Source organism: Lates calcarifer, linkage group LG23, assembly GCF_001640805.2.
Source record: "Lates calcarifer isolate ASB-BC8 linkage group LG23, TLL_Latcal_v3, whole genome shotgun sequence".
NCBI lineage: Eukaryota > Metazoa > Chordata > Actinopteri > Centropomidae > Lates > Lates calcarifer.
Window position 1 is genome coordinate 10,315,539 of NC_066855.1, and position 11,196 is coordinate 10,326,734.

Consider the following 11,196-nt stretch of genomic DNA (forward strand, 5'->3'; position numbering starts at 1 on the left):
AATTCTACTGTATAACTACCTTTAACATCTAAGACAATTTTGCGAGATTTGTCGAAAGTGCTGCTGTCTTTCCTGTAGTTGTCTTTACTACATTCATTGTTGCACTGTGGCGGCAAGTGCTTACATGTCAAGCGCTAACATGGATAGCATATTTTAGAAGAAAATTAGCTGCACGTTCTGGTCATTAATGATATGAAACATTCGAAACAGCGTAATTTATTCTCATAGTTTCAAGGAATCCAATGGTTGTCGTTTATGTACTGTAACGGTTATTATTTTCGGGCAACCGCGGGATGTTATCAAACGTCAACTGTGTCATAACGTGGGGTTTTAGGAGGTCGTTGGGCAACATCAGAGAAGTTACGCTTTCTTTTCCTCCAAATGTCACAAAAGGACGATTCTGAAAATGACATATGGGATTATAAGCCTCTTGAGAAGAAAAAGAAGAGACAGAAATCGCCATCTGCAGCTACAACTGTCACTAAAAGAAGATGCGCATCCAGAAAAACATCCAAGAGAGCCACTGCCCTCTCAGTCAAAAAGGCACCTGAAAGGGCTGAAAAAGTCAAGACAGCTGAAGGCGGAGACTGTGGGACTGTGGTTAATGTAAACGGACACAGCTAGCAGAGAGACACCCTCAAAGTTAGCTCCCATTAATGAGACAGTCCAAACACACAATGCTGCTGAGGGACCATCCTCTGGAGACTTTTGTCCAATGTGTCAGATGCCCTTTTCCATCCTGGTGGTACAGTCTCAAAGATGGCATGTTGCTGAATGCCTTGACATCCCCAGAGACAAATGCCAAGGTACAGACAACCATACTTTTACTTATACTTAAGTGTCTGTACATTATGTATTTGTCGACCTTTTAAATACACGTATTACTCTACATTCAGGTGCACATGTTGTATTTCTTATTAATAGAGGAAGTGTATTGTAAGATGTTCTCCCTGTAATGGTCAGCTTTGAAAATACAGCATCCTACATTTTCCACAATACAATGGGACACAACAGCAATTTGATAGTGGCACTATACCCATTAAACATGGATTTGATTACCCTAAACTACAGATTTTGGTTGTATAATCAACCTACAGTGTAATTTATTATCCACCCACAAGGATTCATTGGTGCTTTGAGAAAAATCTGACTTTCCCAGTCATAATTACAACTTGGATGTTGAGGAGAGCTTCATTTACAAGTCAGAAACTGGTAGTTATGGTATTTCCCATGTTACGTGAACATGGCATCAGATCCTCTTTTACTGGTTAAATGCCTATGCCTTTCAAAATCCATTCCCCCAGACTTTAACACAGGGGTTTTGTTTGAATTTTAAAGTCTCAAACTGATTTCTGGGTGTTTCATGTGTTCATACAGAGTGTCCAGATGGTCTACAGTGCTCCTCCACCATCCCAAACCATTTCAAGAAATTCAACCACACACTCCTGGCCCATAGTCGGGCAAACAGTGATACAGCCCTCCTGAGTCTGTCCGAGCAGGCTGAAACCAGCGGGGAGAGCAGCAACCTCAGTTGTCTCCCAGGACTCATAAACAATGAGGTGGATGACTCCTCCTTAGAGACTTCACAGGACAGCGCTGTCAGTCTTTCTGTCTCATCTCCGCTCAATAAAAACACCGGAACACCTCCGTCTAAGCTTACAAATGGACTTCTGTTTCTGCGCTCACCTGGCCCAGAGGATTTTAAGAAAAAGAAAGGCTGGTCATCCTCTGCTAAAGGCCACAAGCCTATCAGTGCTTCCCAAGAAAGTAAAACAGAGCTGTCATCCACTCCTGTAAAGGAAGACTGGGGAGGACAGGCTTGTGAAGGTTTTCCCAAAAGTGAGCCTTCTCCTGAAAATGATGACATCATATCCTACTCTCCTCTCTCTGAGTTCCCTGCAGAGACTGAAGTCAATAATAGTGAGTGTAGAAAAGTCCTTTTCAATGATGATGCACTTTGAAAATGAAGATGAAGACTCAATGGAACTGTTTAATGATGGCTTCTCAAGTGAGGATGAGCTCCTAACTCAATTTATAGATAATTTAGATTCCAATAATGTGCCAGTAAAGGATCTATCTTCATCAAACATCCCAGCTGGAGTCAATTACCTCGTTAGCACCCACTAATCAACTGGCAGTTGCTGAAAACAGAGCTGATTGCACAGGTGGAAAAGGAGCTCATGGTAAATCTAGTAGTGCCATCAGTGCTTGTAAGACTAGCATTCAGTCTCCACAGAGTATTGTTTTAGAGCGTCTGAGAGAAACTCTTCTAAGCTCAGATAACCTGTGTAGCAAAAATTTGAATGACAGTATTCAGTCAGAGCAGTCTCAAGCAAATTCTCATCAAGTGCCTTCGTCTCAAACCTCCACTGTACAAAGACCTCAAAGCATGCCACTGCAGAAGGGACAGAGCAAGACCGGTCAGGCCTCTGGTCTCAAGCAGACGGACATTGGGGTGTTTTTTGGTCTCAAACCCCTCAAGGAGAAGGAGAAGGAGGCCAAGAGTGGACCAAATGAACTCAACACTACCTCTGTTCCAGCACTTGTTGAGAACTCAGGACAGAGACGTCAAAGAAGAGAGAGGCAGAGGAGGAGTAAGGTTGACACAACCACAGATACCTCACAGGGGATGGTGACTGTAGATAGCAATGATGTTGGGAATGCTCAGGGAAAAACCAGTAGAGATTGGAGAAGAAGTAGGTGGAACAGAGTGAACGCTGATGGAGAGGTAGAATTACAACGTTGCCCGTTCTACAAGAAGATTCCAGGTCAGTGAGCGACTGCATATCATATATTGCTGCATTAATGTAAAGGTTTGTATGTTTTGTAATCTGAGGTGTTTTTGCACAGGCACAAAGTTTGTCATAGACGCCTTTCGGTACGGGGAGATCGAGGGCATCACTGCCTACTTCCTAACACATTTCCACTCAGACCACTACGGAGGGTTGACGAAGAACGCCACAGTTCCAATCTACTGTAACAGAGTAAGCCATGTTTTGGCTATTGTAAAATATGAATGACTTCTTATATTATTTCTTAGCACTGACGCTATGTCTAATATCTGGTGGCTAAGTGCCTGACTGGTTGTGCATGGATTAGCTACACCATTGTATTTTGAAGTAAGAGTCATTATTTTACGATATAACCTAGTCTAGACTTTTTGGGCTTTTTTGGACAGGAAACCATTATGGATGTTTGTTTTATTTTCTTGCTGTAAGTGAATAATAGTCTCCCTGCAAAGGCCTTTTAGCCCTTGAATACTATGGGAGATATTCACTTCTTTGAGGTGGTATGGCCCTTTTTTCTTTTTTCAAAAATCCTATTTATTTGCACCTCAGTAAAAAGATTCCTGACTGCTGTTTTCCACAGAATTCATAGAATAAATGCTTGATCCATTAGTTATCTCACTGCACTGCATTGACTCAGAGTAATGAAATTTTCACTTGAAGTTGGCAGCTATGAATACCAATTAGTTAGTGGCTCTGACAATATTGGAGCTGACTGAAATTTGAAAACCTTTTTGTTTTTTTTGACAGAGAAACACTTAATATCCAGGAAATGTAGTTTCTCTGGGTCTCAGTTGGTCTTTCTGTTTCACTCTATTTTCTCTGTGCACTTATTGAAACCAATTAAAGTGTGTCAATTAAGCAATAAACTGAATGAATTGAGGTATATCAGCCAAACAAGTATAACATTCAGACTTAACATTGCCTCTCTCATTTTTAGATTAGACATACAATTGTTGACAGTAGTAAACTCAGGTATTGTACATTTTCTGTTCATCTCAGTGGGATATTTAAAAAACACACCTCAGAAACTAATAGCCGATCAGATGGTATCCTCAATAAAACATATTGGTGAAAGAAGAGGTTGGATATGATGTAAGTTCTCCTCTCAAATGGGTCATGATTTATAGAGTGGAGTGTGTGCTCTCGATGGATTGAAACTAAAAACGGACTCCACTGGGGTTTTGTTTATTTGGTAGGTCAATGTGGACCCTAGGTGGGTCATAGCCCAGAAAAGTTTGATTGAAATCACCAAGAAAATCTTCCAAGTAGATTGGAAATATAGATATCCAATCTACATATTATATATGTAGATTGGAATTTCATTGGTGTTTTAGGCAAATTACAGCAACAGCAACATGAGTGCTGATGCTGAGAAACTAACGGCTGCTTCTCCTGATCAGATTACAGGGAACCTGGTGAAAAGCAAACTGAAGGTGGCGGAGCAGTATGTCCACATCCTCCCAATGAACACCCCGGTGACTGTGGACGGAGTCAGGGTGATCCTCCTGGATGCCAACCAGTGAGTCATCCACCTGACATCAATATCAGCCACTGGGTAGTACTTTAGTAGTGGCCACACAGTTTGTGAGGAAGGAGTGCTTTGTGGTGAGAAAGCTGGACCAGCCACTGATTTCATGTTCATACCAAGTTGAGCTGTTTGATGGCTCTGCAGCCCTTATTATGATCCTAAAATTATCATAAAACTTAAAAAGGTTCCTGCTCTAAAAATGTAAAGGAATACTTAAAATAACTACCATTGTATTTGACAAACAGATTTCTATGAAGATGCTAATCTTAGATTATCACACTGAGATCTTCCCTCAGTTTTTTCTATTTTAAGACTTTTGTCCCCAGATCATCTGTGCTCTCAGTTGGTGTTCCTCTAGCTTCACCTCCCATCTGTATCTGCTCTCTCAGTTGTCCAGGAGCTGCCATGCTGCTGTTCTTCCTGCCTGATGGACAGACAGTCCTCCACACTGGAGACTTCAGAGCTGATCCCTCAATGGAAACCTACCCTGAGTTACTCAGCTGCAGGGTGCAGACACTCTACCTGGACACCACGTAAGTACCTCTCATGTACAGTTAAATGTACGTGTGCCAAAAGCAGGATTGTGGTTGGACTGCACTGTTCTCAGCTGTGCATGGGACTTTTTTGGGTTGTTAGTTGAAATATGATTTATCAGTCAACATAGATCAATATTCACTAAATGCATAAACATGCAGTCCCTGGGGATGATTCCCTAGTTCAGATTTACTTTGGTTTGTGCACAACTCCATGTCTCTAACCTGCTCCCTTATCCCTTTAGCTACTGCAGCCCTCAATATACCTTCCCCAGACAGCAAGAGGTCATCAACTTCGCTGCCAGCACAGCCTTCGAACTGGTGACGCTCAACCCACGTACACTGGTGGTATGTGGATCCTACTCTGTGGGGAAAGAGAAAGTCTTTTTGGGTAAGTGTTTGGAATTTATGCAAGTACTCAGCTTTGTGAAGTGCTTGTCTGTTACGAGAAGGCAAAGCTTACAGACTTGGCATGATTTATGACTACAAATTATTACATATGGTAGACTAATGGGTTTTGTCTGGGCTGTAGATCATTTAAAGAAAAGGAACCCCTTTTGGACTCAACTGGTTTTTAACTTGACATGAAGGGGATCAGTGAAAGCATATTATTGCTCTGGAGTGAAATCCTTATATCTCCAGAAATGTAACCATTATCAGGATTTCTAAAGAGATTAATTTTCTTCAGCTTGACCACCATATTTAAGTGTTGTTTTTTTTTTTTTGTTGTTGTTTTTTTTCATACATTAAAGAGAAATAGTATTTATGTCAACCCAATGAACTACTATGAATTTTGAGACTTTTAGGCTTATTACCTTAAAGTAACAGTACTTGTTATTATTGATTTAAAATATTAGTCATTATTTTAAAAATTCTCTTTTCTGTACAGGCTGTAAAATTAGAGTAACTCATTTGCTTCATTTTGAGCTCTGTTTAAATAGTCAGAGGCAGCACATAACAGAAATAAAATGATCTTGGGATAATTTTGCTTGTCAAAAATCAAAGTTGTCGTCAACCTATTCCCTGGGGTAACCATTTCATCTTAGATTATACTGAAAAAATTAGGATGGGGGGGGTGGGGGCTTGCACATAACTCAACATCAGCCTGATAATTAGACAGGTTGACGATAAGTGACATATTTTCTGATGGCTAATTATATTGCTGAAAATGACATGGTAATTTATTTATTTAATTCTGGGGCTGGTGATATGATTGATGTGTTACAAAGTAAGGCATCACCACAACCACAAACTGATGGACACAAGGTAAATGTGTTTCTGAATCAAATGATAAGATGAGTGGATCTCTCTGTATCACCACCTGACCTTTCGATGGGAGGAAAGGTCGTCAGATATTACATCTTATATTGAAATGGGAGCCTTTTGGGGAGTTTGTGGATGAGTGTGTTTTTGAGAAAAGCGCCACTCAGTATGTGTTTGTCCTCAAGTGGAGGCAAACAGTCCTCCGATGACACAGGTGAATAATGGTCTGTTCCACTTTGGTGTAGTGAGGTACTCAAAAACTAATGTTGAGTGAACAGCGTGCATTCATTCTGTAATCAACTTTGCTTCAACAAGCTCTGCATGAAATTGGAACAGAAAAAACAACAGATGATACAATTAACTGTATGACTGTACTTATCCACTTAGTGCTCTTGTCATTGAGTATTTGTACACTTGAAGCACACACTTTACAAGGCAGGGAACATAATACAGTGTATTCAGATTGTTTGTTTTAAAGGAGGTATTCAACAGCTTTTATATAAACACATTTGTTGTCTGTAGAATTTGTATAGAGTGTTCCAGTGAAGTTCAGTACATTGTTTTTTTTCTGTAAACTGGGCTAGGAGTTCTTCAGAACAGAAACTTTATCCTGTAGTAAAATGCACAAATTATCTGTGGGGGTAATGGATAGGGGGTTCTTAACTGCAAGTACATACTGGGTCTTAAAATGAAAAAGGTAGAATTTCCCACATTCCTTGTTCTTACATGGACCTTGCTCTCCTTCATTTGCAGCACTGGCAGAGGTCCTGGGGTCTAAAGTGTGCCTCTCTAGGGACAAATACAACACCATGTGTTGCCTGGAGTCAGAGCAAGTCAGACAACGTATAACCACTGACTGGAAGGCAGCCCAGGTCCATGTACTGCCCATGATGCAGCTCTCCTTCAAAGTAAGTGCAGCAGTCTCATTTTCAGATCTGAAAAGAACAGTCATTACTGTGGGACTCTGAGCCCTCAGAGTCCTATAAAACTGTTCTATTTTAGGACCATGTTTAGGAAACAAAGTACATCAGTGATTAGAGTAAAACAACTAGCAAATACATCACATCAGACTTAGATCCTTCATGCAGCTTCTTTGTTTATTTGTGTACTCCAGTGATAAACACTCAGAGTGAGATGGAGTTGAACCGCTTCATTTAATAATAAACTACTCTGGGAGATGAGGGAGAATAGAGCTGGCCATATGGGGGTTATGAATCATTTCTCAAATGGTCTGAAAACCTTTTGTGTAAACTTTTCATGTGTTTAACCAAAGCCTGTTTCCGGTAACTTCTGATGTGCAAACACATAATTTATTCTGCTTATGGTCTATTTTTGTGCCTATTATCTGGGACAGGAGTTATAACAATTAAATGGTAATTATGATGACCCAAGCACATCATCTTGCTAAACAAGACTAAAGCGTTTAAATTTTCCATCTGTATAACCACAGATAAATCCCAAGCTTGGTATAATTCATGCATCGCTAGGCACAGGAAGTCAGCCAGATAGATAGATGCAGTTTGCATTGAGACCTTTTGAGTCGTGGGTCTTTGAGCAGTTTCATCAATAAGAGCTACCAGTAACTTGGATAGAGTGTATGTCCATGCTTTGTTTTTAATCAGCCAATATCAAAGGCAGTAAACCTTGATCACAAAGGCTGCTCAAACATAGTGGCTATCAACCAAACTTACTTTAACTGCCGGAGCTTAGGTGGAATAACTGAGACACACACTTGTGAAGCGCTCACTCGGATATAAAATCTTCAATAACCGAAATTACAGTTTATTAAATAATATACTCCTTTTGACTCTTCAAATAAAACAATAATTTTTTTGCGCACGGTCAAAAAACTGTTGCTCTCTGGGGAAGCCCAAAAAAATGAATGACCTACTTCTAGCCTGCCCAAGCAGGAGGAACACAGCAGGATCATGTCCCACAATCAGCACCTAGACAGGTGAGTAACAGGTAATCATATCAACCATATTCTGCTTTATCCGCCTTATGGCCTGTTCTCTTCAATCAGTATTGAATATTTCAAAATCAAATTTAAAATACTGCAACCTACAGATGGTCTCCACAGGCTCTTTATATACATTTTTTAAGGAGACCTGACTGTGACAACACATTTCAGTTAATCAGCATTTGATCAATTTGTACATTTGATCCTTATTTCCATGTATGACCTTGTCACCCTCACTTTGTCTCCAGAAACTGCAGGATCACCTGGCACGGTTTTCACAACGATATGATCAGCTGGTGGCCTTTAAACCGACTGGCTGGACCTTCAGCCAGCAGGTGGAATCAGTGGAGGACATTCAGCCTGAGATCAGTGGCAACATTTCCATTTATGGTACAGTGTCATTTTCCCTCTGACACATCCTTGTGTCCAGTTGTTTGTCAGGATTAGTAACAAACATACATTTTACCCAGAAGCATGTTCCCTTGCGTTACTGTAATATTTAGCCTACAGCTCCCTCTTTTGGCAAGGTGAGGAGGAGCAGAGGGAGACTCAAGGAAGGAGTGAGAGGATTAACAATAGACTGTGGCTCAGTTCAGGTTACCTCAGCTTGGTGACAAGAGGGTACATAAATAAGAGGATGCTTGGTCCTGTATCTTCAGGCGTGGACTGCACCACTGGGGAGCAGTTCTAGCATTAAACCCCATCGCGGTAATGGGTCATGACTTGATTTTGCCATTGCAAATTTATCCTGTTCTTGCCTTTCAATGTTCGGAACAGATCCATCAGCACCACCATCAGCCATCTGGCCCATAACCTGCAATCACCAGCGAGAGGCTTTTGCCATGCACACTCGCACATAATTTCTTCCTCTTCAGCAGTTTGTGTGTCACTCAGGCGGAAGCCAATTTGTGCGCGCTCTCTCTCTGCCTTGTGTTTATCTCCTCCTCCTTGCCCTTCCCAGCCATATGCTACTACTGCTTCTAATATTGTGCTCTGCATGTGGGAGGATTGACTGTACACTTGAGTGGTCCTAGTTTCAGCAGTGGTGGAGCACATTCAAAACCTGTGTAGGGATGAAGGGAGGACAAACCAGAGGCAGCAGCAGCAGTCCCAAGCTGTTTTCTTATTCTCACCTCGAAACAAAGAATGATGTCACATTTCATAGTTTTAGCATTTCATCATCAGAAATCTGACGGGAACAGTCTGAGCCTGTGGTTTACTGTAGTTGAGCATCTGGTCCCTCCTCTAAGACTTTGCCCTGTTGCTTGTCTGACTGGCTTCCCCATACTTTTTTAGACATCTGGCTCAGTGACAGCATTTTACCTCGAACCAAATCTCCTCAGCTTGACATTTCATAATCGAGAAATGAGGAAGAAAAATATCAAAGCAGATGAGCTGAAAATGAAAATAATGTGTGAAAAGTCCCTCTGGTTCAGTCCCGGAATTACTGCTGGCCTCTTTCCCTGTAGGACTTGTCTCCTTCATAAATAAGGAAGGAAGATAATTACAACCTACCTTGAAATGACCCTGTGAGGCACAAACAAAATGTGAATTATCTGCAGGCTTCTAAGTCAGGCTACTTTTTAAAACAAAGATCTGTCTTAAGTGCCAAAGTTTGGTTATATGATGATAACTCCCCTATTTTCTCGACAGGGATCCCATACAGTGAACACAGCAGTTTTCTGGAGCTGAAGCGTTTCGTCCAGTGGATCCAGCCTCTCAAGATCGTTCCCACGGTCAACAACGGCAGCTGGGCGAGCAGGAAGGCTATGGAGAAGTGCTTTAGTGAGTGGCTCATGGAAACTAAAGCTAAACTGTAGCTTGTTTATGGTTAAACTGTTAAACTCTAATGCTGGTTGGTAGTAAGGGCAAACCAATTGATTCTCAAATCCCATATGACCATGGGGAGCAATTATATTTTAACACTAACACTTGATTACTGAGCTCATATCAATAGCTTTTTAACACTAAAAAAATGCAGTATGAAGGTTTTGCTTTTATCCATGATGGGCTGAGTTAAAATAATTGTGGAAGCTGTTTTGGGTAAACATGATCTGAGGTTGGGCACAAATCATGAACCACAATCAGACCTCCTGTCATCCAGAAGTATTTTACATTGGAACTCAATTAATTGGATGTGTGGCTTCCTGCTGTGGCCACTTCCAGTTTGACCATGGTTTGTCACCAAAATGGAAGTCATGCTGTGAAACTGTGCAATTGCTGCTTCCCAGTGTCTGTATTTTTTGTATGATATCAAAGACTTAATGCTGAAAAAATAAATGTTTTTAAACGTTCTTTTAACACTTTCCCTCCCTTTTCCCTTTTTTAAAAATCTTTTATTATTTATTACAGCATTAACTCATACATATTACTTAAAATCATTGTACATGGGATTCATGTCATTATTATTTTTAATTTTGCAAACTGGGTTTTTAAGGCTGCGTTATCTGGCTTTTCACCGTTACTGTACAACAAATGACATCTCCGCCATTCACATCAGTCATACTAAGTGTGCATCACTGTCACTGGCAAATATAGTGTTCAGGAGGAGTGCCACTCTTGTCTGGTGGCTCTGAAAATGCAAATTTGTTTTGAAAAGGGTGCTGCCAGATCTGTCAGGAGTTTCTCTGAGACAGATTTTACAATCTCTGTAAAACAGGCTTTTCGCAATCACTGCATGCTTTCTCCTTTCATGTAGAACAAATTCAACTTTTTGCATCTGCCTGAGCTGCATGTGTTTAATCTCAGGGGCCAGTGAGAGTCATAAAATCTAGATTCTAAACACTTAAAAGGTTTGTTGTTTTGTATATTCCTACACTATATCCCCTTGTATTCAGTATACTGTCTTTTTAATCTAACAATTTTTATTTTCACACAAAAAAGGACACACCAAAACTACATCACTTGCTATGGGGACATAATTTCTTGCAGTGTTAATAATACATGCCTGGGAAATGGCTGTTTTAAACCCATCTCTAGATAGCTTCCCTATATGTGGTGTCTAATAATAATAATATCATCTGGTATTCTTCCCCCTAGTTATGAATGATATGTATTGAGTCTTGCCAAACTGAAATTGGATTGACTGGGGTGCTTCTTGAAATGTCTTTCTATTCCAGTCAG

The 11,196-nt window shown here is 40.6% G+C and overlaps 1 protein-coding gene across 1 annotated transcript; it reads left to right on the forward strand.

Moving 5' to 3' along the window:
- Nucleotides 1-118: 118 nt before the first annotated feature.
- dclre1a (DNA cross-link repair 1A (PSO2 homolog, S. cerevisiae)) lies at nt 119-10,374 on the forward strand. Its single transcript, XM_018698716.2, is given in 12 exon segments — nt 119-617; nt 619-806; nt 1,378-1,955; nt 1,957-2,088; nt 2,090-2,768; nt 2,851-2,984; nt 4,190-4,308; nt 4,707-4,850; nt 5,096-5,241; nt 6,867-7,021; nt 8,322-8,463; nt 9,727-10,374. Coding segments are annotated over 12 exon segments (2,820 nt in total). The 5' UTR covers nt 119-381; the 3' UTR covers nt 9,894-10,374.
- Nucleotides 10,375-11,196: the final 822 nt, after the last annotated feature.